Source organism: Ciona robusta, chromosome 8 (assembly GCF_009617815.1).
Source record: "Ciona robusta chromosome 8, ASM961781v2".
Taxonomy (NCBI): Eukaryota; Metazoa; Chordata; class Ascidiacea; order Phlebobranchia; family Cionidae; genus Ciona; species Ciona robusta.
Genome location: NC_143242.1, coordinates 3,576,691 through 3,602,197, shown reverse-complemented (window position 1 = coordinate 3,602,197; position 25,507 = coordinate 3,576,691). Strand labels below are relative to the sequence as shown.

At 38.3% G+C, this 25,507-nt stretch overlaps 5 protein-coding genes, 1 non-coding gene and 1 pseudogene across 9 annotated transcripts; 4 read left to right on the top strand and 3 right to left on the bottom strand.

Annotated features, from left to right (window-relative positions):
* Nucleotides 1–91: 91 nt before the first annotated feature.
* LOC149732387 (uncharacterized) lies at nucleotides 92–12,755 on the bottom strand. 3 transcript variants are annotated; one of them, XM_089883713.1, is made up of 16 exons: nucleotides 12,644–12,755; nucleotides 10,308–10,353; nucleotides 9,903–10,138; nucleotides 9,746–9,834; nucleotides 9,581–9,668; nucleotides 6,761–7,066; nucleotides 6,474–6,575; nucleotides 6,103–6,258; nucleotides 5,297–5,411; nucleotides 5,093–5,162; nucleotides 4,809–4,895; nucleotides 1,828–2,037; nucleotides 1,129–1,350; nucleotides 850–965; nucleotides 573–708; nucleotides 92–367 (listed from the first exon to the last, which is right to left on the bottom strand). In XM_089883713.1, exons 3-16 carry the CDS (start codon nucleotides 10,027–10,029, stop codon nucleotides 221–223), a joined length of 1,971 nt encoding a protein of 656 aa, XP_089739839.1. In that variant the 5' UTR covers nucleotides 10,030–10,138; nucleotides 10,308–10,353; nucleotides 12,644–12,755; the 3' UTR covers nucleotides 92–220. The 3 variants fall into 3 exon arrangements, with proteins under 3 accessions (XP_089739839.1, XP_089739837.1, XP_089739838.1); XM_089883711.1 differs by lacking the exon at nucleotides 12,644–12,755 and adding an exon at nucleotides 10,419–10,905; XM_089883712.1 differs by lacking the exon at nucleotides 12,644–12,755 and adding an exon at nucleotides 10,419–10,885 and having other exon boundaries at nucleotides 6,103–6,246.
* A 115-nt stretch (nucleotides 12,756–12,870) lies between these two features.
* LOC149732386 (leukocyte receptor cluster member 1-like) lies at nucleotides 12,871–14,218 on the bottom strand. Its single transcript, XM_089883756.1, has 2 exons — nucleotides 13,938–14,218; nucleotides 12,871–13,791 (listed from the first exon to the last, which is right to left on the bottom strand). The coding sequence occupies exon 2, from the start codon at nucleotides 13,784–13,786 to the stop codon at nucleotides 12,974–12,976; it is 813 nt and encodes a 270-aa protein (XP_089739882.1). The 5' UTR covers nucleotides 13,787–13,791; nucleotides 13,938–14,218; the 3' UTR covers nucleotides 12,871–12,973.
* A 124-nt stretch (nucleotides 14,219–14,342) lies between these two features.
* Nucleotides 14,343–19,249, top strand: LOC149732385 (uncharacterized). Of its 2 annotated transcripts, none has more exons than XM_089883715.1 (16): nucleotides 14,343–14,597; nucleotides 14,890–15,026; nucleotides 15,231–15,287; nucleotides 15,468–15,592; nucleotides 15,669–15,729; nucleotides 15,825–15,867; nucleotides 16,012–16,103; nucleotides 16,249–16,359; nucleotides 16,559–16,642; nucleotides 16,724–17,054; nucleotides 17,202–17,326; nucleotides 17,465–17,605; nucleotides 17,994–18,105; nucleotides 18,388–18,567; nucleotides 18,843–18,991; nucleotides 19,074–19,249. In XM_089883715.1, exons 1-16 carry the CDS (start codon nucleotides 14,387–14,389, stop codon nucleotides 19,116–19,118), a joined length of 2,004 nt encoding a protein of 667 aa, XP_089739841.1. In that variant the 5' UTR covers nucleotides 14,343–14,386; the 3' UTR covers nucleotides 19,119–19,249. The 2 variants fall into 2 exon arrangements, with proteins under 2 accessions (XP_089739841.1, XP_089739840.1); XM_089883714.1 differs by having other exon boundaries at nucleotides 14,878–15,026.
* Nucleotides 19,250–19,400: 151 nt separating this feature from the next.
* LOC149732383 (thioredoxin domain-containing protein 12-like) lies at nucleotides 19,401–20,775 on the top strand. Its single transcript, XM_089883762.1, has 5 exons — nucleotides 19,401–19,655; nucleotides 19,774–19,915; nucleotides 19,983–20,098; nucleotides 20,157–20,240; nucleotides 20,538–20,775. The coding sequence occupies exons 1-5, from the start codon at nucleotides 19,544–19,546 to the stop codon at nucleotides 20,609–20,611; spliced, it is 528 nt and encodes a 175-aa protein (XP_089739888.1). The 5' UTR covers nucleotides 19,401–19,543; the 3' UTR covers nucleotides 20,612–20,775.
* Trnac-gca (transfer RNA cysteine (anticodon GCA)) lies at nucleotides 20,432–20,503 on the top strand. The gene has a single exon. It is a non-coding gene; the product is annotated as a tRNA-Cys (tRNA).
* A 310-nt stretch (nucleotides 20,776–21,085) lies between the features above and the next one.
* On the top strand, nucleotides 21,086–22,750 carry LOC149732382 (EF-hand domain-containing family member B pseudogene; annotated as a pseudogene).
* A 53-nt stretch (nucleotides 22,751–22,803) lies between these two features.
* Nucleotides 22,804–25,287, bottom strand: LOC149732381 (uncharacterized). The gene is made up of 5 exons (XM_089883737.1): nucleotides 25,135–25,287; nucleotides 24,677–24,817; nucleotides 24,473–24,575; nucleotides 24,046–24,227; nucleotides 22,804–23,774 (listed from the first exon to the last, which is right to left on the bottom strand). The coding sequence occupies exons 1-5, from the start codon at nucleotides 25,285–25,287 to the stop codon at nucleotides 22,902–22,904; spliced, it is 1,452 nt and encodes a 483-aa protein (XP_089739863.1). The 3' UTR covers nucleotides 22,804–22,901.
* Between the last annotated feature and the right edge of the window lie 220 nt (nucleotides 25,288–25,507).

Here is a 25,507-nt window from a genome sequence, read left to right as displayed (position 1 = left end):
TAACAAATACGTTGTTCCGATGTAAGATTATACTTATTCTATAAACACAGCTGCGCGTATGATAATAGATACAGAAATTTGCGAGGACCTCTAAAACATCGAAAAACAATTGTTGCGGGTGTATTCCTCAAAAAATTTATGGCATTACAACTTATTTATTTCACAATCAACATACAAGTAGCGACGAAACAGAACGAAACATTTAAGTGTTGCTTTCATGCTACAAATATACACGGCGCAATTTGTCCGCCGGTGTTATAGCGCTGCATTGCGGACAAAGCTTCTTCACAGACAATGCACGAAGCCAACATTTGCGACAATGTACATGCCAACATTCAATGGAGGCCAACGGGTCTTCGTATGAATCCTAAGTACAATGAATCTTGTTAGTGTATGCAATACTAAAAGTTATTTTTCACCCAACCAAATTTGTACTGATTATTATTTTTCTTTATATCTTCCAAAGAAATTAAAGATAATCTTAGATTAGAACACCGATTTTATTTATGACTGGTGAAATTAAAGCAGACACAGTGTTGAGGTGCCATGACATGCCACACTATGCTACTTACCATACATATCTGACAACGGTTGGATCGTTTATCATTGATCAGTTTCTTGATTTTGAGATGAAGTGATGCTACGTCGTTAGAACAAGATTCTTCGTGTCCGGTAGATGGCGGTGTGGAGCAAACCGAGTCGTCAGGGCTGCGGATCAATAAACATTGGCTGACAACTAATGTAACTTGTTTAAATCTCGTTGCAAGATTACAACAGTCGTTATAACACGGGTGTTCTTTTTCATACACCCCGTGTCCGCCTAACCATTCGCGTAAACTATGCACTCACCTTTCTGTTGCTGATCGCGTTGCTTCATGTGACGTCACACTACATGACGTAACATCCGCTTCGGAAAATTGAGGTAAACCAAAAAGATAAGTATCGTCTGTTTCAACGTTCAGTACCTATCAGAAATAACAAAGTTTTCAGTGTATATTGAACTACTTTGAAAAGCACTAAACATAAATTTGTGTGTAATACACTACATATATTTTATCCTGAGTGAGAAAGGTACAGACTACAGAATACATAATTCATTTACAAGCACTGTGTACTTCCATTTCACACCTGTTCAGATTGCTGTGAAGTTCGATTTAACGGAAAACTCCCATCTTGAAGATTCGAACCCGGCACCCTTGGCACATTAGATCGAGTCTCATTCCTCCAATCACAGTCGGAACTGAAGCTCTGATTGCTTCTTGTGTCGTCATGGTTGCTTGGAGCTCGTGGAGGATCATTTTCAACATCTACTTCTTCCTCTTCATCATGAGGATGGCGGGACTGCTGTCTCTGGAAAGGGAATAGCTAATTTAAATTCTGAGATGTTTGTTTAAATTTAGTGAAAAAATAATCTGAACGTGACATGAAGAATGCATAGTATGTAAAATAGCTGTAAGTTCACGTTCAAACTCTGGAAATGGAATTATATCTGAAAACATTAATTTGAATTCAGTAAATCAATTTGATTCTGAAAAGTTATAACTGACAGCAACATGATTAGGAATGATCCGTCTGCAAGAAAGCTATGATGCTATGTCCAAACTGATTGAGTACATTTATGACATTTATTGCCGGTTTGGGTAAGATGGTACATGTTTTTATTTCTATATTGTTCCATTTGGTAGTAAACAAAGAACGTTTACGTTCTTAAAAGAGCGAAGTTCATTGTTAAACACACTTGGGCGGCAATATGGGGTAGTATGTGCAAATGACATCCATCTTATTCCATAGTATAGACAACCTGTTTAAAATATGTCGCACATTTACCTGTCTAATACACTGTTCAACATGTGCACTCATTTCGGCCGAACTGCCGTGCATGGCCGTTGAGCAAACTGGACACATAGTGGCGCCAGAGTGCCCAATCCAAACTCGGTTTTCATTCGACGTCTCCCCTGTGCTCCGTTGCGCCCTCAAGCAGTTACCAACGCGTGAGTTGAGACGATCAACTCGGTTGCTACGAACTTTACGAAATGTCTAAAAATACGAACATGCTTACACTCAAACAAAATATTGATTTGATTTTAGGTTTAGACCATGCATAGAAGTGTTTTACTATGCATAAAAGTTTACAAAAATATAAATAAAGTATTATTTAATCAAAATACTGTTTTTTAACCAAGGTTAAACTATGAATAAATATATCAATAAATTATCAGGTTTGGCGACCCACTGTTTATGAGAAGGGCTATTAAACTATATTTTGAACCTAAAAATGAATCATTTTCGCGCAATTGGCATTACGTAATTGTTGCGCAAACTAAGAAACATGGTTAGTACCACGAAATTAAATCATACAAGTTAAAAATCAAGAACGGGATCGATTAGAATTCGGTGGTGACCGAATATCTGCTAGTACTGAGCTGGGACATTAAATTCAAATTAAAGAGCGATCGATATCGAGACTTGTGCAACACTTAGAGCTGTCAGGCGGTCGGGCATTAGCGACTAATGCGAAACGATAGTCGCTCTGTCGCGGCCGCCGAGGTCGACTCGCCATAAATCAAACGGACAGTTCGGCACGCGGATGACACAAGACGATAACGAGGCTCCTGCCTAATTAGATCACCGAGGCGGGCGGCTTCGTTTGGCCGGGGCGACAGAATTCCGATTTCAATGCGGTTGAGTAGAAATGGATTAGTTCGGGGCGTAATTGAATTTGGATAAATTTGTAGATTTGTCGTTGTGATCGCGTGAATAAAAATTTACTCGTGGTAAAAAGAAATTTGGTCAGAGTGACCTGTTTTACTTCTGCGAGTCGATAGATAAGAATAGCTAGTCCGGGTGTCCGGGTAAAAAGGTATCAGCCGACATTTGGTGCGAGTCCGACACGTGTGATTTACAACCCCTGTCGGCGGTTTCTAGCGTCGTAAATTCCTGTCGCTCGGCTTACGCAAACAGCACTCGAATCGGAGTAAATTGGTTCGCAGAGCGGTGGTTATCATACGCGTTGTGACAACGCCGCCACGCAACCGGCGCTTGGCAAATACGAAGCTCGCAGCGCCCGAGATTAAAGTATCATTAATAAACTGACACAGCCCGGGTGCCGTCTTCGAGCGGGCACAGAGCTAATTAATAACGCAAGTGCGTCAGTGGTGTCGCTGATCAGAACGATTCGTATTAAAAACCGCTACTAGACGTGACTGGCCTGTCGGCACCAGGGTCCTGATCTTCCTTTGCTTCATGCCGACACCCCACGGGCGTAACGTTTACTTTAAAACGGTATATCACCCCCTTGTACTAAAGTCTAGCAATATATTTCAGCCAAAAGTTCTGCGGTCAGGTACGCGTACGTATTTGAACAAAGCGGTCGATAGTTCACATTAAAAAAAACAGTTACTGCCACAGGACGTTTTGATTTGTTTGAAAAGGTAGTTGGAATGAGAATTCTGAACTCTGTACTCAAGTCGCGAGTTCAGGCTTGCGATTTCGGTGACTTTCGATTTTTATTTGTCAAGAAGAAAGTCAACACGTACGAGAAATCGCAAACAAAATCGCGCCCTGCTTGCAGAGGGTTAGCCTACAGCTGTCCGTATCGCCATTAATCGAGTATCAGGCAAACACGGAGACACGGGATCGGAGATACAAGAACACAACTACGGGGCTTAATTAGCTCCAAGTCGCGATAAGGCGGGGCGGATGAAACGATTAAACAATGGAAGAAGCAGCCTCGCTGTTTGCCTGATGAGAGTGGTGGTTTTAGGGGCGTGTCGTCTTATCAGCGCTACATGACGCGTTCTGCGTTACGCTATTATAAGCTACATGCTACAGAACTCAACCGTAATCGTATATGGAGTTCTTGCTGGAGACATGCATACAACTCGATATCGGTGAATTAATAACAATATGGCTTAACATGACTATTCATTACATGGAAGTACTAAATGTGTTTGATAAATCGGAACAGTCAAATACGTTTTGTACGGCTATATATTCAGTATAAATACACCAAGGCGTTCGATATTTTGTTGCGGCGGACCTGATCCATCATACCCACGGTCGACGACAAGTCGCTTTATTACTGTACTCGATAACTTAACAAGAAAGGGAACTTCGCATCGGATTTTGGCGTCAAGTGAGACTGAGATCGACCTCATCCATCTGTGACTACGAACAATGCTCACACACCGAGACAGAGACGATGAAAGTCAGTGTTGGTCGCCACAGTAATGACACCAGGGAGAGGCCAGACTGTTGCAAGTCTTTTTTTCTTGGTGCATATTAATATCCAGTAGACTATGGGGTTCGCAGATATACTCATAGAACGTGTTTATGTACCGTTTTAGTGCTTATTTATGTCGAACAGACTTTGGGTTTTGCCGGATGGTATAGTCAGTACGTATTTGTGCCCATTTAGCGCTCATTTATGTCGAATAGACTTTAGGTCCTGCGGAACGATAAGCTTACACGGTTTGACTTCGAGATGCGAATCTGAGCTATTGTATTCGAGTTAATGCGGATTCTGACAATCAAACCGGCTTATCGCTTCCACGTTCCACGGGGCGGATGAGTATGCAACTTTGTGCTATCCGACGCCTGCATACATATCAGGGCATAGCCGCAACAGCTTCACACATCATTAACCGATTTGCTTATCCTCTAATTAGCGGTGTTAGTGATGTCACACGAAATTTCGATATTATTAAAGCTCGAAAAATACGAAGAAAAATAAAATTCCTAATAGCAAAACAATGTAATTTCACATAAGTTATAGTTTACACGGTTTCTGGTTAAGATATTGCACCAACCTTTTCCCTGTTATCTCGCTCCGATTTCGGCGACGAATCTCTTTCAGTTATTCGCTTGCTTGAAGTAGAGGTGGCATTGCATGATGACTGGATAAAAAAGAAGATTTAATCCCTGTATGATACTATGATTAGCGAAAAAAATCACACACCGTTTTAAACTGATTCGAATTACTATAATAAATCACATATAGCGTTTTAAATTCATTCAGAATCCTTTTGGCCTTTAGACTGATTTTGACTTACAGAAAATGTGTTTAAATAAAAGCAAAATAATTCACACTCACCGAAGAAGTAAATGAAGGTTTTCGTTCAAAAGATGATTTTCTATGACAGAAAGCTTTTTTCCGAATATCACTGAAAAACGTAATCTTATAAAATTGAAATTCGTTAAATTAGGAAACTTATAGACGCAGCAAAGAATAATAACTAGTAGATGTCTGCAGTTACAGTTGAGTTGGCATGTGTGTTTTAACTTATGTTTAACATACTTGGGTAGCTTGGCAAGTTTTTCAATCTCCATTTGAACATGTGCTGTTAGCTCCGACTCCCTTACAGTGAGTCCACATACAGGACACAAGTCACTGACTGACGATGATCGTTTTTCTAAAAAAATATAAAAGTTAATCTTTAGGTTTGTTGTCAAAATTAATTAAACAAATGGAAGGCATGCATATTACACCACAATGCGTGTTGCATTCTGACTTAATTATATTCGCCCCAATATATATTGTTCTTTGTTAACAGATCGTGTCAATATTATAAATCTGCTACGCTACGACGGACAGTCTTGTTTGTGCATAACATCAGCCAATCTAACCACACAAACACGCTCTACATTGCCACAACGCGTGAATCGATAGCCGAGCTATTTGAACAGAGTCGCCATTTTAATTCGCGCCCGGTTATTCGGTCGTGCGCCTTGCCACAAGAGACCGTTCTATTAAATGCGAAAAATCCTCATAAACCCGCGACAAGCGTGGGCAATAACTATGGCTATCAAAGCGTCATCTTTAATATAGAAACGCCAGGAAGGCATCAAGAAATCAGTAATAATCAATACAAAATAACTACAGGGAGTAATCAACAGAATCAAAGAGCTTGAAATTGTCTTGCAATAATATACGCTCGAGTAACAGCAAATTAGGTTCAGCTATTATTGAGATAAAATAACTTAACTTAAAACAGTACATGACTTGTACTTTAATCACACACTGTGATTAAAAACCTACGACACTTACAAAATCAGTAAATATATACTAATTTATAATAAACAAACAAAAAATAAAAAGCCTACTTCGTCGGCGTGGGACGTCGTCTTGTGATTGGTTGGAAGAAACGCTAGAAGTGTTTCTATTGGTTAAGAGCATAGTGTCGTAATCCTGGTGCTCACGTGACGGTGACGATCCGGTAGGTGATGACGTCAGAATATCCACGTGATCTGTGTGACGTCCTTTAAATATTATTTACGAAAGTAATCCTAAAATTAAAAAAAAATATTTGTATAAATAATACTGTAGAGTAATCGTGCGTTAAACAATTAACAAAGCTTCTTTGGAGCCGTGAGAATACGGTTGCATAGTTTGGAAAAAATGATAAAAAATGGGAATAAAAATATAGCCCATTCCAAGCTACTGTATATTGAAGTGACACAAATAATAAAGTTACCGTTTAACGTGTTATTTGAGTTTGAGATTCTCAATGCATTAGTTGCCGTTTCGTTGAGGGTTGATGTAGGTGATCGACGGCTGAAGTCGACCGGGTTTATATCTAGGATAAAGTATCGAAAAAATGCCTTCTTAAGTTTTATAGAGCATATTTGTGTGTTACATTAAATGAATTAGCAGAGTTTTTGGAGTGAGTTAATTTTGGACTCCAGAAATGTGCCTTTTAAGAAATAAAAAAATACGTTTTGAAGTGAGTTGTAAAATGTTTAAACGATATTGTTTTAGTACCGTTGTGTCTTTCCGGATGTGCAGATCTCGGTGATTTGGCCACGCTTCGGCTTAAATGAACGCCAGGACGCTTTCGCTTCTGTTGGTCGTACGAAGGAGGCATTTCCATTGAGTCTCGCCGGAAAAGTGAGTCGGGAGGGCCCGCGAAGTTTCGCTGAATTTCCCGATGTTGGTTGGGCGGATGGTGCTGGTATGATCCCTTGATGTAAGATGGATATGGGTCCGCTATTGAATCCGGAGGAGACTCGTTTCCGCGGAACCTGCGGAGCAGTTGCTGCCAGGCGTGCAGAGGGGAAGGGAAAACGTCTGCAAGGAGAGTAGTGACTTATTATACAGCGGTAGAAGTAGCGTTATCTCCGGACGCGAAGTTTGCTTGAAAAGTTCATTAAAAGGATTTCGCAATTGATATCAGCGATAGTGGGTTTCGTGGCGATCTAGTCTTGATGTAGAGTGACATAGGCGGGGACGGGCGACATTAAAAAGCGATTTGTGATTTCGTTTCCCGGCTGCGGCATCTTCGACAGGGTGAGAAACGACGCTTTGATTGTCAAGTCAATTAGTCAGCAAACGAAAAGCTAATTTCAACGGTCGCGGCCCGTACACACGGCATACGCGGAGCGAGATTAAATTTTCCATTGTGCGGGCCTCTTTTAAGCGATCGGCCGATAAAACGCGGCCGCTGGTGATTTTATAGCAATTTAATACGAGAATCAACGCGGTAACGTATTTGCTGAACCTGGTAGCGAAGACAGGCACTTCTGTTATGTGCTCAGTATATCAATACTACGGCATTTCGTTCGAAGTCCACTGTATATTTGCGAAAAGCGGATTTTTGTGAAGCCATTCGTTCTAAAGGGTGCCCGGTGCGTATATCAAAAGATACAATCTATGGACCCAGGTGATCGTTTTGGAGTTTGTAACGAGCTCAAATGGATTATGGCCATATTAACAACAACAAGTTTATCGTGAAAGCAATTGTGGTCGGATCTCTGATTTCACGGCTGCCATCACACATTTTACGAGGGCTTTCGCGCATTAAGCCGCCGATTGTTCACGGAGATATATCAAAAGTAGGCGCGCCGCGACACAACATGGCTAACGTGCTGATGTATACCCGGTGAAGTGTCAGACACGAGATTCGGTCTTTACCACACGTTGTATGCAGATAATTTAGTAATGATAAGCTGGGAAACTACGGTGGGCAGGAAACAAGGCAAGAGGTTCATAAAATCTCGTCATAATCTTGTCAAAACCAGGAGCCAGTGTTGCCGGTGGTGATTATGACGTTTGGAGCCGTGTTTTTCACTCGATAACTGTCGAGATATTGCAATGACTGGCAGCATAGCAGCCGTTGGATGTGTAAAGCTGAGGTCGAACCGATAAAGTCGCTGGGAAAGTGCTCTGACAAGCATCGGGCGCATGATCAGAGAACAAACGGAGTTTTAATTGACTGTAAACAAGGAGAGAGTCTAATGCTTGCTTGTGGTATAAGTGTGGAGAAACCTTTCGGGGTACGAATCATCGTTTTTCGTTCAAGGGCTACCGATAAGGATTTGTTTCGCTTGGTAACTGTTCCGAGACAGCTCGGTCTGTGCAAGGCTGCACATAATGTACCTGAAGCGTCGTTATACCATGATACATATTATCATCAACGGCAGAAAATGGCTGGAACCGCGAGAATCAAGCGTGTAGATTTTAAAGGCGAAGAGTTCATTAGTGGCAGCGGAGGCGAGCAGAGTGAATGGAGCTTTCCCCCTAAGGCCCGTTGTGTCTGGATGAGATGTTCAGTCCAGATTGCCACGAGTGCATGCGCCCGATTACTGCGGTTCGAAGGTAATTAGAGGTGTTTGGAAAACAGCCACACCGTAAAAAACTTGTTGACTGTAAGCAACTTTTAATGCGCAAGATAAGTTTTAAAAGCTTCACTCCCACTTTTACGACTAAGTTGCTGGGAAAATCTGACAGGCTCCGCGATCGGACGCCAAGTCGACCGGCAAAGTGCATTAAGTCTGTAGTTAATGATCTCAAGGCCTATATTGCATCAAAATCGTGACCAGATTAAGAAATATGAATCGCAAGGTTTCAAAACACACGAATTCCTCTAAAACCTCTAATTTGAATAAAATGGATAAGATTAAGGCAGCATGTGATGTAACTTTAAAGTATTCCATTAACACGGGTGAGGTTCAGGTATAGCACGGTAAGCTCTAAAATATAGAGCACTTGCAACCGCCACGCTTTAAGGATAAGTTCACTGCACCACATTTTCGGTGTCTGCAACACAACAACTGTTGGCTTCAAAGGGCGAAGACCGAACCAGGCGCAATTTCGGATTAAAAATAACCACTTCGCACTTTGCATTGCGCACGTTTGTTACAAGTGGAAAATTTTGTACAAAATTGTCGCCAATTGGCGTGCGGTATGCACTTTCGCAAACCCGCAATCGTTTTCACACGTAAACAACTGCCCGCAAGGCCAAGATGGCTATACGGCGAAGTTCATTTTGTCTGGTATCGTGCCCGAAGGTATATGATTAGAAAATATGACAGTCGAAGAAATTAACAAGTATACTGAATGCCAAGAGCCGTCAAATTACCGTCGCCATTTTGAAAATTGGAAAAGCGATTTACAAATTCCGATTTCGCAATACGAAAAAAACGACCTTTATGCGGGATTCATTTTCCATTTTAATTTTTTATTCCATTTTTAATTTATTAAAAGTTATTTTACAAACAACGTAAAGTTATACGAGAATCAAACCAAAGTACATTTAAAATATAGTTTAACCGACTAAAACTGATTAGGTGGTGCAGGACTTACCAGGTGTTGCTGAAGCACCTTGTAATGTGAGTTGATTACTGGGAAGGTCCTGCGTTGGACTTTTGCCTGTAAGTGACTCGACGTCGAACTGAAAAATATTTGTTGCATGTAATGATATGTGGTTGAAACATTTGATTTATATTGTAGGGACGTTTTTTACAGTACCTGTTGTCGTATTGGTTTCGACGAAGCTGCTTGATTTTCCGCGTCTTCCTTAACTGAGAGTTGCTCTCTAAATGCTTTAAGTTGGAAATCTGGAATTGAAAATCAAATCTGTATGCATGCCTGAAAATACGGAAATATTTAAAAAGCAAAAACCTACTTTGCAAAAGTTGAGACGAGAAATTTTGGCCAGCAAGGGCAACCAGGGCCGCTGCTGAAGTCTGGTGGGGGGTCGGGTTGATTGCACTTGGGTAGCCGGGATTCGGGCACTCGGTCCCGGCCAGCATCGGGTAAAAATGCGCGATGAACGGATGCGCTGGCGGAGGAACCGTCGCCGCTGCTGATGGAGCAGGAACCGGAGGTTGGGGGTGCCGAGAAGAGGAGTGTCCGAAGTATCTGCGGAGGACAAAAGATTAAATAGCCTCCCAGCACAATGCGTGGATATTTTTACGTTTTTCGGCCGAAATGGAAAAGTGTTTAGAAAATGCCAAAAAAAACTTAATCGTTGGCAAAAATACACATTTTCTGGAATCGAGTTTTATATAGATTGAATAAATGCGCTCACCTGAAATCACCGTGGAACTGACGGCTATACGGGAATTTGTCCGCACCTGAAAATACAATAAACATAAACAGTGAAACTTATTTAGAAGTATTGAAAGATAAGTCTTATTACCTGACATGATTGTCTAACTAAGCGCTAAAGTTCGTATATTTTACAGAGACTTTAAGAACAGGCGTCTCCGTTCGCTACTATGTATCCAAACAGAATGATGTCAGTTTCGGCATCAGAGACAAATCTAGCTAATGAGCGATAGCGTAGTTGACACAGCGGCTTCGCCTTTTTTCGCTTCTTTATTTTCAGTCCTTCGCCAGCGCTCGGTTAACGCTGTATTACGTAACGAAATGACGTCACAAAATTTACATTTACTTCATGCGAACAAATTCGGGTAAAATGAAGTACGGAATATACTGGTTTTACCCGGTATTAACAGATTCGTTTGACAGCTTGAGCAAACAAGTTTCATTGCCGACAGACGTAGTCTCATATAATCGGCAGATTTTCATCAAGATATTTCTGCGCTTCTAAAACGAACTGATCTCCGTTCAAGATTAATTATCTGTATTGACGCGTTAACGCGGTGAACAGTTACTTAAACTGTATATGATTGCGCTTGAAAAAACAAACAGAGGATGATTATTCGGGGAGACACTTAGTGGCATTATTTACACAATACCAAAAAGCAAAGGCCACAAATTGAAAGAAAACATAACCCTTTGAGATAAGAGACTACGATTTTTTAAAAACCAAATTTTATTGAACAAAATTTTAAATTTATTTATACGTTTATCTAAATCACCCTAACCGCCATATTAAATTGCACAGTAGTCCTTTTGAGTTTTATGTTTAGACTTCTGTTTATTTTTACTGTGATTTTAACATGAGCGATGGCCAGGTACAGCCGAATAAACTTGAATCTAATAACTGTATAGCAGTGTGAAACACAAAGTGCCAGATCCTGAATAGATGCAAACGATAAGATGAGTAACTTATATACATAATATGACAGCTGCCTGAGGTATATACTCTTCCATATAAAATGTCAAGTTTACTAAGCTGGATATGAGTTTAAAATCAGCCTGCATGAAATTGCTGCTTTTTAATTTGACGATTGTTTGCTGATTCAGTGATTATCGGTTTATTACTGTATTATAATAACTTGCAATGTGGTTAGAGCTATTCATTCTTAACCATAGAATGCGCCAATGTGGTAATGAGTATAAGGCTTTCTACTATTGTGGCAGGTGTGTCTGCTGGTACAAAACACTCTTGTTATGACATCTGTTTCTTGACAAATATTTATAAAAACGTGATATTTTCTTGTAAATTTGGAAAAAATTGAATATTTGTAAAAAAATGAAGCAAACCAACTGATAGGTTAACCCGTTTTATACAATATGATCACTGTGTTAAAGATGCCTGGTTTTAATACAATAAAACTTAAGAGAAATGACATAGCGTTGTAAGGTATTAGATAATATTTTTACGAACTATTACAATGTTGTAAAAGAAATCATTTGACAAATGTCTTAAAAATTGGGAGGGTTATTGGGGTTTCTGTTACAGCCAAGTATACTAAAAGATATAAGTAGAACCATAGTTCCATTATCATTGAATGAATGAATGAACGAATGTAACTTACTTTATCCTCGCGTGGCCGGAAAACGACAGTCGTTATCGCACGGGTTTAACACCTCGTGCCAGCTTACGAGTTACCATGTATGTTACTTTGTGGGTAATTATTTTTTTATTGGATTTTTTCATTTTTTTATGTATGGCTGATAATTTGGACAACCCATTAGTGACCACTGGGTTGGAGCAATTGCCGTTAAGTGTCTTGCCCAAGGACACATACGCCCACAATGGTAGCAGCGACGAGCCTCGAACCCATTACCTAATGGTTACAGGTTACCTAATGGTTACAGGCAGGCGCGCTAACCACTACGCCTCGGCACCGGACGAATTAAATCTGAATTTCTTACAGTCACCTTGCGCCGTATTGTTAAAACTTTGCCCCAAATCGAATTAAATATATAGTTTAGTACAACTGTCTTTTTTGCAATGCTGTATACTATATTCCGAAGTTCTGTTGGGTAATATGATTCTTTAACTCATTTTGTCAACATGTAAACTAGTTGATTAGAAAGCTAGAGTCAAGAGGATTGATACTTTTTAATAAACACAATGTACAATGTATTTAAGACGTTATCTCTAAAGTTAAAGGGAATAAGAAAATCTTTCAAATCGAATGGCAAACAAAATTACTAGTTATAGCTTAAACGAAAGGTTTGCAGGAGTCACTATGAGTTTTACAAAATAGTTAGAATAAGTTTCCTTACCTTAGAACACGGTGTTTCAGGATTGCTTCGGATATTCCTGCAGAATCCGTTTTCAAAAATTCTTGCAATTTAAATTTCCCCAAAAATTCCCCAACTACGATATTTTTAATGCTATCCGTCCCAATGACAATTTAGAAAGAAAAAACAAACAAGTCCTTTTATTGGTCCATTTTTTTTACCAAAACTGCAATTTTCTATTGTACCAGTTATTTTAAGTTTCATATCAGAACAGTGAAATATTTTCTTTATTTCAAATATAATCACAATATTTGATTATTTTATTTATATAAAATGTAACTGGATATAAAGTCTATACCAACAATGAAAAAGTTACAAATCACTTCTGTTATTACGTGCAAGGTGTGGATTAAATTGATTATTATACTTCGGTTCAAATTGTTTATGCGCTTCCTCTTTCTTTGGTTTAACACCGTAGTGTTTATTTAACAAATCTAATGAACGTTGTTTTTCTTTGGCTTCCCGTTCTAATCGTGCTTTTCTCATTTGAGCAAGCTTGTCTTCTGTAGAAGACTGTTTTGACGTTTTCGAATGTTTGTCTTTGACTCGATCTTTGTCTTTATGTGACTTGTGCTTCTTCTTTTTCTTCTTTGATAAATGCTGCTTCATCTCTTCCAATGGATCAAGGTAAGCTTTTCTTTTCGGGTCTGGAGTCTGTTTAGATTTTCCATCTTCTTCTTTCAGCCTGTCAGGTACCTTGAAGTACCATGGCTTTTTATCATCATCTAATGTTTCTACTGCACCTTGCCCCAGATATGTCAACAAACCAATCTTCTTCTCAGCCTCTTCTTTTTCTTTTCTCTTCTCTTCCTCATTTTCAGCATTCTTGGCTGTCATACTGACCCCATTTTTCTCAATATCTTCAAATAGATTTGTAGGTTTGTTACCCTCTGCAACAAACTGCACCAAAGCTCGGCTACTTGTTTCACCAGATTTTTGAGCTTCAATTGCAGTTTTTCCTCGGGACCGGTTTCTTAATAAATCCAACCTTGCTTCTTGTTCAGCAAGAGCAGCGCGTCGAGCTTGTTCCTTCTCCTGCTGCCTTGCCTCTTCTTCATCTTTACGTACTTTGGCAACATTGTCTTTGTTCCGAACATGCCAACTCTTTTTTGGAAGAATGTTCATTTTTGCTGCAAATGAAAATAATATACAATGGTAAATCATAGAAACAATCAAACATTTTAAAATGAACAAACGAACAAAAATATGAACATAAGGTGCATATAACACGGATTTTATAACATCCCATATAAAATGGTATCATACATGTACTTACAGAAATGATATGCTGTCTCGCGGCTTCTTTACAATATATTCCCATAGAAAATATAATAAACTTTCGATCACAGAGTTTGTTTGTAAACCGTATGAACGAAGCTCTAGTCACATAATGTGAAAGAGCTTACTGCTACATTTAACATCGAATGCTTCGCAAAAAGTAACAAAATTGCAAATGTGTTAACCCAATTGTCCAAAAAATTCTCTGAATTTAAATTTCTCAAATAAATTGGCCGAATTGCAGTTTATAATGCCCTATTTGTTAATGCACTTAATTGGTCACTTGTCACCGAAACACTATAACCGCATTTTGGAATTCACTTGCTTTTAAAATTGGCGCAAATTTTGGACTTTAGTTGTTTTGTTTTGCTTGATGTTATGATTCTGTGAATTCTAGGTGACCGAACTATTTTTGTTGTTGTTTTTAGGTGTTAGGATTCGCGTAAAATGTCGATTTCATCGCCAACAAAAAACGCTGTGCAGGAACGTTGTAACGAGTTTCCCGATGATTTTTTGCCGAAGGAAAACTCAGTGTATTGTAAATGGTGCAAAAAGTATTTGTACTGCTTGAGAAAGGACTCATTAACAGCGCATCTAAGTTCTAATCTACATCAGAAAAGATATCTTGAACAAGTTAAACAGACGTCGTCTGTAGCAGGTACCATAATTCATGTAAAAAAAAAATTCTACCCTTAATTATTTAATAAACAGTGGACACCAGTCAAGTTGCTGATTCATTGCATGGAATATATATCTAATATGTTTTTACATTGCACTAGATAATTTGCTGTTTGTTTTATTGAACTGTCAAAGGCCTAATATCAATAAACTGACTTATTCTTTTGAAAAAATATGACTTGACGTTAGACTAGCCTTTTAGAGAGTCTTTTATCTCTTACTTAATATGTTACTTGTTGTCTGTTGTTTTAACCCAATAGAAAATCCTGCAGTTTTCAAGACAACCTTAGGGAAGAGGAAGCGTCCAAATTCTTTCGAGAAGGATAGTGGAGACCCTGAGGAAGATACTGATGAGGGACTTGATAAACTCTTCAGTAATTCAGATAGTGACGATCAGGAGTCATTTAAGGTGTGTTTTGTGCAAGTATCCAGCTGTTAGGCATGTGTCGCATTTTTTTCTTTAGACTGTGACCACAATTAACACATGCACAACAAACATGTCAACATATACATCAAATATATTTTATTTAATCCAAGGACAGTCAACCTAAGAGTGCTGTAAAATAAACAAGTACATTTCATAACAGTATAACTTATTGCGCATGTTTTGCAGGGTTTTGATGATCAAGAATCTGATGTATTAGATCAACCTGCTGCAGTTGACGAACAAGTTAGTTATGCATTGTTATTCCTACTTCATATTTACGATATTTGCTTACAGTATTTGAAATTAATTTGATTACAAACATTCACAAAAAAGAGAAGGTACCATTCTAAATATATTCTGTAAAAATCACAAAAAAAACTATAAACAGCATGTCTAAAAAATTAAACAACAATTATGTTTCAGCCACAGAAAGAGGTACGCCAGCGGAAACGACCTGCCCACCTAAGCGATTCAGTGTTTCCAAAAAATATGACAAATGTCGTTAAAACTGATTCAACTCCAACATCTCCAGTGCAGAAAAAAATGAGGTAAATATTGGTTAACCATTTTTATTTTTTATTTTTTTTAAAACTGTATTTAGCTTAACTTTTTGTTGAAATTTAGGAAAAAGAGTTTGCAATCACCTGTTTCACCTTCGCCAATTAAAAAAGGCAGGAAAAATGTGGTAGGTACTTTTGGATTTGTTTTAGAATATTTACGTATTTTGTATATTTTTTTACTGAACATTATCAATCATGCCAACTAAATCTATATTTACAGAGACGGTCATATTCACAATCGCCTACTTATCCAGAAGTCAAAGGTATTGAGTAGATTTTTACCTTACTTTACTCCCTTATATTGAGGTTACCCAATCCTTTTTATATACATTTTAAATTATTCCATTCTAGAAATCAGGCATGATAGATAAGATTTATTGCTAAAAAGCAATGTTTTACATTTTCAGCTCCTTTAAAAATCAAGATACGGCGGAAGACGGATACTAAATCAAAGTCATTTGAAGTTGAAACTAGTGATGAAGAACAAGAAAAAGAGGAGGTAAGCAACAACTGAGGAGTGTCCTGAACATTACCAAAAATACTTTTGAATAAAAATAATTGAGTTTGGACAACAAAATGAAAAAAGAAAAAAAAAACAGAGAAACAACAATAATTTTAAAACTTTACATTATAAATTGTTCAAGGTTCAACCTGAACCTGAACCAGTACCAGAAGCAGCAAGAGGAAGTTTGAAAATGAAGTTCTTTTTTAAGAAGCCGGATAAAGAAACACCAAAGTCCTCAACTAAAGCAAAGGTGTAAATGATATGCTGTATGTACTGATGTACATTTAGGAACTTTAGTCATGTTTTCTATTCTATATGAGTAAAGACCTTGAGGACCAAGGATTTAAGCCAGGTTTGGCCAATTATTTTAACACTCTGACCAAGAGACTAGTATATATATTTAATTATATATATTGCTAACATAAGTATTTGTTAAAAACTTTTTACAGAAAAAGAAACACAAGCATAAAAGGGTTTCCGTTACTGATATTAAGAAAAGGAGATCCTCCGAAAATACAGAGACCTTCAACCAGGTTTGTGTATGTTTAGATACTGTTTTATTATTGGGGATATACAAAAGCTTGTAATTAGAGCAGCATATTATGCTTATGCAGAGTGGAAACTTGGATCCTGAGTTTGAGGAGGATGTGTTAACCGACAACCAAATCCCTGCTGCAGAGGAAGAGATAGTTGCGTCAGAAGAAGAATCTGTTTTGGAGCAAAAGGAAGAGCCTGTTATGAAGGCAGGGAAGAGTAAAGAATTGCGAGTTACATCCGAGGAAATCCCTGTAGCTGTGGAAGAAGTTGCCATCGCTAGTGGAGAGGAGACAGTGGTGGATGGTGAGGATGTTGTGTCCTGGGATGCAGCAGAGGAAGTTGTGGAGGAAGAGGTTGGGGGAGATGATGTTGCTCCATCTCCACTTCCGATGTCAGAGCCAGAACCAGGTTAGAATATTTATTCTTTATTGTTACAATTTTCTTAATCGAGACGTTTAACTAATATGATGTATTTTAAAATTGTGGTTTCTTATAACTGTTAGTGTGTCACTCTTGTCAATATGCTTTTTAATATTTTTAATTTAAAACATACAGAGCTTACCACAGAGCAGAGTTTAGCAATGAAAGCAAACCATGTTCGTGCAATGGCCAAGTCAGTCAAAGCATCACACTTTAAAAAGAAAGGAACCAAAAAAGCTGATTCGAAATCAGAAGATAAGGTAAATTTATTGTGCTGCCTTTTTTAATTATCGTAGTTTTGTTTGTATTTTTTTGAGCTGTATTACAGTAATGCTGACTAGAAAATATTCTTTACAGTCAATAACCTTTTTTTACTGAGGTATTTCTATTTTATACAGAAGCGAAAAGCATCTGGATACAACTTATGGTCAAGCAAGATGAGAAAGCAAGTTGCTACTCAGTTTCCTGGATTACAGTTTGGAGATGTGAGCAAGAAACTTGGAGATTTATGGAAAAAGATTCCAGAAAAAGAAAAACAGGTGATGAACATATATGTTGTCATACATGTATTTTATATCAGAAGTCTGTTATATTGCTGGTAATCAGGGATAGACAAACCTAATCAATTGTCTACTTTCATGTAGCAACAAGGAATCGCCTGCGCAAACTGTTTTTAGGAATGTATTTTGTTAACGCTTTTAAGTCTCCATACTCTTACTATTTGTTCAATTGAATCGTTTTTAATTTTAAGAACTAACTGCTAAACTGCGAAAAAACTTTATTTTTTCTCTGGGCATAAAGGACAAAAGAGATAGCTATGTTGTTTAAATAACTTTAGATGAAAAACTGTTTTGAACTGAATGTTTTTGAAAAACTGTATTTAAACCGAAATAGCAATAAAGCTTAATTTTAGTAAACTGTATACAGATGTGGAAGTTCCGTAGCGTAAAGATGGTAAACCAACTGGAAAGACTTCATTCCAGCACCACCAAACGTAAACTTGGTAGCAAAATGATTGAAACTGGTCCCAAGAAAAAAGGTTGGTTAACAGAATAGTGGTTATTAACTATTTTTAAAAGAGGGTAAAACTGAAAAAACCAGGACTAGTATACAGCTGCATAATACAGAGATTTCCTGGTCAGTTTCAATACAGACATGGCATCACATGTGTATGATCTGATTTTCATCTCAAATTTTAGGTTAAAAAAAAGTCATTTTTAATGATTTCGAAGAAAAAAATAAGGATATATCCTTTAATATGTTTTGTGTTTGCTACATTCTATTTAAATACAGCTAATATAGAATTACACCTATTTAATAGCAAAAGCAGCAATGCAGCAGAAGTTGGCTCGTATTAATACAGAAAGCCAAGAGTTTCCTCCACACAAGAAACCAGAGCAAACCATGAAAAGGGAACTTGCAAAGATTCCCCCACCTTCTGTTGAAGCTATAGATGCTGCAGCTCATTTCCATTTACTTGGAGAAGCACTGCTGGCTATTGGTCTGTATTTTAAAGAAATTTATCTTGCCAAACTAAATAGACCATTTAGAATCTTGTTTTTATTGGTGTTTCATGATAATATAGCCTAATCAGTAATCATCAATTTTTATTTATCCTTTCGAATACAGTAACGAAAACCAAATTAATTAAAACAGTTAAGAAAAACAGGCTTTGAGGAAAAACTACTAAAGTAATAGTGCCAAACAAAGCATGGCTGCTAAACTCACATAAAGTCGGTAACTAGTTTATCTAAACTTTGACATTACTTTACAAAGGTAAAACAGTACGAGCTTCTCGTAGCGTGGCATCAACTGCTGGGACGTTATCTTTGTTACTTGACAGCATGGTGTGTTCATTTGTTCCACTGCTCACACTCACTAATCAAGTACCTGAACTTAACGGCGCTTTACCAGATGAACTAATGGTATATTCGAGTGGTTTTAACATTATTTTATTTCTTATATTCAGGTAGTAGACTAGTTGCATCTAAATTTGATTTTTTGCAGTCGGATACATTCGCCAACATCTCATACTACATGCCAGGATTATGATTTATTTCTTCACTGCCAACAAGTTGTGGAAAAGCACCAACAAAATATTTTCCTATCTTGAGGCGTTTGTGCTTATTTTCTGTTTATCTTGTGCTCACAAAAAGTGTCAAAAAGAGAACCATATATATCTATACATGTGTGTATGTAGGACTGTTAAAAATGAGCAAATTCGTAACTTTTTGACTGTACACAATTACAGTACCCACTTTCTAAAAGTTGCGCCATATTTAACCAGTATACAGCTGTGTAAGTGGCTTGTTGCTCGGTTAAGTGGCCTGTTCAAAGTAAAAGTGGATACAGTCATATTTATCGATTGTTCATCAGGCAGATATATAAACTGTGTCACAGTATATATACAAGTAACAGACGTAGTCGTTATCTTTTTAAGTTAGAATTTCAGAAGTTCGTTTTAGTGAGAAAAAACCATGATTTCGGTCAGTTATGGTCAAAACGTTTTAAAAGTATTTATACTTCTTGGTTTGATGTGCAAAGTGTTTTCCACAGTGCCAGCTCCATTACCAACTACAATTGATCATGGTGAGTCGTTTTATACCTTATCTACTCTTTCAGATCACAAAAATGCTTTACTTGAATAAATTTTCATGTTCTAGAAATGTGTTACAGTTCCCCATTTAACTACCTTTTATTTGCCCAGGCCTGGGTGGACATATTAACTGGACCACATTGGATAAAGGAATAGAAGATAGTGTCAAAACCAGGAAGCCAATCATGATGATCATTCATCAAACCTGGTGCAAAGCTTGTCGAGATTTGTTGCCTAGATTTCGAGCCAGCGAGTTAGTCACGCCTTGTTAATCATTTATGACCCTGCATGTTTTCTAAAATATCACGATTTACACACAGATCGATTTCTGAAATGGCGCAATATTTTGAAATGGTAAACGTAATTGATGAGGAAATACCAGAAGACGACGCGTTTGCCCCCGACGGCGGCTATTTCCCACGTATCTTGTTTATTGGTAAGGCTAAAATGTTAATATGTTAAACAAATTCGATAAATTTGTGATTACACAAAAGGGCCAGATGGTGACGTAAGAACTGATATTCAAAATCCGAGAGCGACGAAAAAGTTTTTGTTTTATCATTACGACACTGATACAAGTAAGCTTTTATAAACGATAAAACTACGAATTTGTGTGGAACAAAATCCAGTGTTCCGTAATCCAAGTTAAACTTCTATTCCAAACCATTCATTTTGAAGCAAAACAAATTTATCGAAGTACTACAAAATATCCCATACGTCATATGTTTGATGGCGATATATCACTCGCTTCGATGCTGACAATCGACGCGGGGGTATAGCTCAGTGGTAGAGCATTCGACTGCAGATCGAGAGGTCCCCGGTTCAAATCCGGGTGCCCCCTCACTTTTGTATTTTTTACCCTTCTTTATTTTTAGTTGAACTTGCTATGATGAAAGCACTACGAACATTCTATCAATTTTCGGACGACGATGATGACGTTGAATTGTAAAATACTGTTCGATTTCAATTTCTGTATATAAATAATCTTTCGTTTTATTTACGATAAACACTTTGGCTATTGAGTGCCCATTAATTCTTTTTAAATTACGAAATTTGGTTGCTAACATAAGAACTAAACTGCTAGCGAACTGACAAATAAACTAATTGTAAACTGATCTATATGGTTTATTCTAAACTGCTGAATCTTTTAATTGTGCATCATTTGGCAAGTTATTTTACAGGCCTCGAAGTACAAATGGCTCAGTATTTAGTATTCAGCAACTTTACAGTGGGAACCAGTTACACAGATCAAACAACTGCTGTTTTTGTCAGTGGTATACGAAACAGGCCTTATTGTTTCCCAATAAAAAGATAATAACTGTTCCCACGCAACAGTATTTCATTGACAGCAAAAGGAAATAACGTTTTCCTAGAAACATTTTTTTACACATTCGATTGGTAAGGGTTCTGGCAAGTGAACGAAATGGCGACTACAGGCCAGAATTTACAAGTCTGTAAAAGTGAGACAGATTTAACAGTTGCAGGCAAATTGTTTAATCAAGGCGGCTCCGCAAAAGCATGTCTCTTGGATTGGGCTGGCGGCAAATGTAACGAAACCACTTCGGAAAAGAAACAGATTTTAACAAAAGCTGGTTTTGTAAATGAAATAACCCACGGTGTAAGTACGCAGTCTTCAATATCCGCTGGTCAGTTGATTAACCCCAGTCCGAAAACACGTTTTCAACAACGCATGTTGGCTAAAAATGAAAGGGACTACGCGAGCAAGAAAACGCCACTCGGCATGTCTACAATATCAAAACGGCCCGCCGGTTCATCGTTCGGCATACAGCCCGATAATACGCAACTGTACGGAATTCCAACTGAGCTAGACATTGAAGCTGGAAAGATAGTGAATCCGGATAAAACAAGAAAACAAGTCGACGAAGAAACCAAAGCAGGACACGACCAGTACGTTGTCACTCATCACGATTACGACGTCGGCGAAATGATAGACAGAAAATATAACTGGAACGGTTCAAACCCTCGCACAACAAGGTTTGGTATTGAAACGCCTCATTATAACGACGGGCGAGACATGGCGGAGACACTGCGTTGGATGCATAAGAAACGAGCTGAAAAAATAACGACCCTCGTAGAGAAAAGCGTCGATGACTTTAGAGAACGAACCCAGCCACAGCTTGGAAAGCCGCATGATCCTATTGCTGATACGCTAAATGTAGCTAATGATCATACTTATGGTATCATTATCAAACCCGATCAGTATGGCGTTGGGGATTTACTGCATATGAGGTCGCCTAGAAATTACTTGCTTGGAAAGGACAGAGAGCGTGGTGTTCTCGCTACAGTCCGACAGCAGTTGAAAAAAGCGAATTACCACAACTTTAGTGATCTCCGGACAGCGTTCGAGCATTACGATACAGACAAAGTCGGATGGCTCGACGCCCAAAAGATCCGGGACGCTTGTTGGAAGTTTAACTTGCCAATTGATAATGACTTGCTCGCATCTCTTATGCATTACTGCAAAGTTGAAACCGACGACGAAAAAGACTGCAAACTTGATTACATCAATTTTGTCAACTTTCTCAACTGGAAGGATAAATACGCAGTCTCTAGGCATGATAGCGGACCAGTTTCACCAGTCAAAGACATAGACGTACCAAAACTATGCAAACAGATTGACGATGCTATGACAAACCATTTAACGTCTTCTTCCACAATTGATGCTGTGGCCGGAAAAGTTAACACAAACGAATTCCGGACCTACGGTGTGCCCACTGTGCGATCTGACCTGCCTGCGCCACGCACACGGCGCATAAGCGACCATAAGAACTATGGCGACGAGTCGGACGCTTACGGGCTTGTCAATCCATCATTGTATACTCGACGAGGTGTTTATGAAAGGGACTTTTTCGAACCGCGTAAGCGTGAAGATATTAGGGCTATTTTCGATGCGATTGAAATCCAGCTTTCGGAAGAGGTGTTTGACAAGATTTGGAAACTTGCTGTGCAATGGAACTGCTGTTCTTCTGAAGGGAAAGAATTAGCGTCTGTGGAAGCTTTCCGCAAAGTGCTTGACAAATTAAGAGCGTCATCTTTACACCATGAAGCGAAAGAAGAAACTTCATAATTTGTGTCAAGCTACCAGATTTAACACTATAGTTTTTATGATTGAACACTGCATAGTCGAAATAAAAATATATTATAATGTCTTTCGCAATAAAAACTATTCAAAACAAAACTTAACACTAGAAGCGCACTAAGAACACGAAAAGGTAAAGCTACGAACGAGCGCCAATTTTTCGATCGTCCGTTGTCATTATCGCTTTTTTGTTAAATCTGTGAATGTTAATATTGCGACGATTGGTCGTTTGGACTTTAACTGGTGGTGGTCGTGGCTTTAACAGTTTTATATCCTGGTCGCCTAGCGCGGATACACCGTGCGTTGGCCTTAACCTATCCTTAACAGGTACACTGCTGATTTTTCTTTCTGAAACACTAGGTTTCATAGGCGCGTTAAAATCTATTGAACTCGCTGTTGCATAGCCGTCGTCGCACGTTGTAGGTTGCGAAACTGACTCTGGTTCGTCGGACTTGCGACCGCTTTTTAGTTCCAGAACACGCATTCTGTCTTGCAATGCAACGAGGTCGCACGTCGCGGGCCTGGAGCATACACCACTGTCCGCAGTAGAAGGTAACGATTGAGACATTTGTTCCGTCCAAGACGGTTCCGCCCAACATTCCACGGGTTCTGAGTCATAGTTCTTTGAGTGTGACATAGCAGACACTGTTCTTAGAGTTGTATAGCGACCAGCGCTGGTTATCTGAATACCTCTAGGTCTCTGTTGCAAAGGGCTTGATGGTGCAGATCTATGTTTCTGTAGGCTGCCTTGCATATTAGGTTGCAAACTTGGAAGGGGTTTTAACTTTGATCGTGTAGGAGATGGGGGAGTAGGTAGTTTTGCAATCACAGAATTAGACATTTTACCAGAGAATGAGTTCCCAAAGCCCTGCTGTCGATTTATAACCACTGGGTCTGGTAAAACTTGATTTTCTAAAAGTTTTCGGACTTCACGAAGTTTATTCAGTGATGGTTCTTGCATTGGAGTGGCGGGTGGACTTGCAACCAAATCATGTTCTTCTTCAACACATTTCTGAAAACAATATATCATGTTTATTGTTTTTGTTAAACAAAGCCAAACAATAGTGAAGAACATGTTGTGTGACCTTGGGCAAGACACTAAACGGCAATTGCTTCAATCTAGTGGTCACTAATGGGTTGTCCAATTATCAGCAACACATAAAAAATCCCCCAAATTATTCATGCGCGAGGTGTATAAAACAGATCACCCATGTTATACCGACCGTCGCTTTCTGGCCAGGCATGGATAAAGTAAGTTACATTCGTTCATTCCCGACTATTACCTGAAGAAACTCAATATCATGTTCCAGTGCTGCACATTCTTTCTGTATTGCCTCTTTAAGTATTAAAGCAACTTTATCAATATCTTTCACATTGATATTACTTCGGACATGTTTTAATTTCACTGGGGAAGTTGTATAACTTGTCTCGGATGTATAATGTCTGATGGGTGTGGAAGGTCGTTCTGAAAAATACGAAAAATGGAGTATGAAGTTATTTTCAAATATATTCTATATGGGTGAGGCACAGAAGAGGATTTATGCCAGAGTAGGTCCATTACTCCAACATGAATGTAACTTTTTATCCTCCTGTAAGTGTATAACCAATGCCCATAGCTTTTATTAGCTACCACGTATGCTACTTTGTGGGTGATTGCTTTCTTTATGGCCCCCAAATTTATAGCCGGTCTACTAATAAGACAAAGCTTACCAAAGTTCTGTTGCAAGTGTTGTGATTGGACAACATATTTTAAAACATCTTTTTCTTCATTCAGTGTTTGATCTCCACTTACAGTGTGCCTATCTTGAACACCCTACAATATTTTGTTTTAATTTTTTCAAGTAAAAAAGGTATGTAAAAAGATACGCATTGTTTGTAAACAGTACAATAAACAGTAATGGAGATGTATCTTACTTTAACCAGAATTTGTATTTCCTTTTTAAGCATTTCCCTCATAATGGGAGGATCAGGCAATGGGTTAGAGAGTGGTTTTGATACAGTTGGCATTTCTGTGCGGTCTCCAATGTCCCTCCATATCTCTAAGAGTGTTTCCATCTTGAAAGTATAAAATTACATTATAAAAAGGTTGCAAATCATCAAGGTGTTTCGTGTTTTCATAATTAGTCAATATTGCCACTTTTGCATGGTAATTATTGTGGATGTAAGTACTAAGTTTACACACCTAACTTTAAAAGTACGAATTGCCATTTGCATAAACATTTGACCATGCTAAAAGGGTATATATATATGTTTATTAAGTTAAAACAAGATCTGTGATCAGAGTAAGAAACATAAAAGGTAAAACATGATTTGGTTATAATGAAGGGAAAAAAACAGTTAATATATTACATCAACCTAGTTCCACCAATTACCTCATTTCGTAAGTCATTACAATATTCAATTGTTGATTCTCCCAAGTATGAGTGAATGACAGGCAACTCTTCAGGTGCTACGGTGTTTCTTATCAGTACCAGGACGGAAAACGGCGGTTTAAAAGGTTCCAGTCGCTCACCATTTACCTCCATGGTGGAAGCAACAATTAAAATCAACAAACCACAAATTCTGAACCTTCTAAAGTTTAAAATAATAATGTTATTAGGTAAGTTTTGCCTGTAAATTTTTGGTCGCCATGTACGCCAAAACAAAGTTACGAATTTGTCAGTGCGCCCTCAATCGATACAGAGATATCTTATATTCTATATATTCAAATATTACATTGTTTAAAAGTGCCTTTAAAACATATTT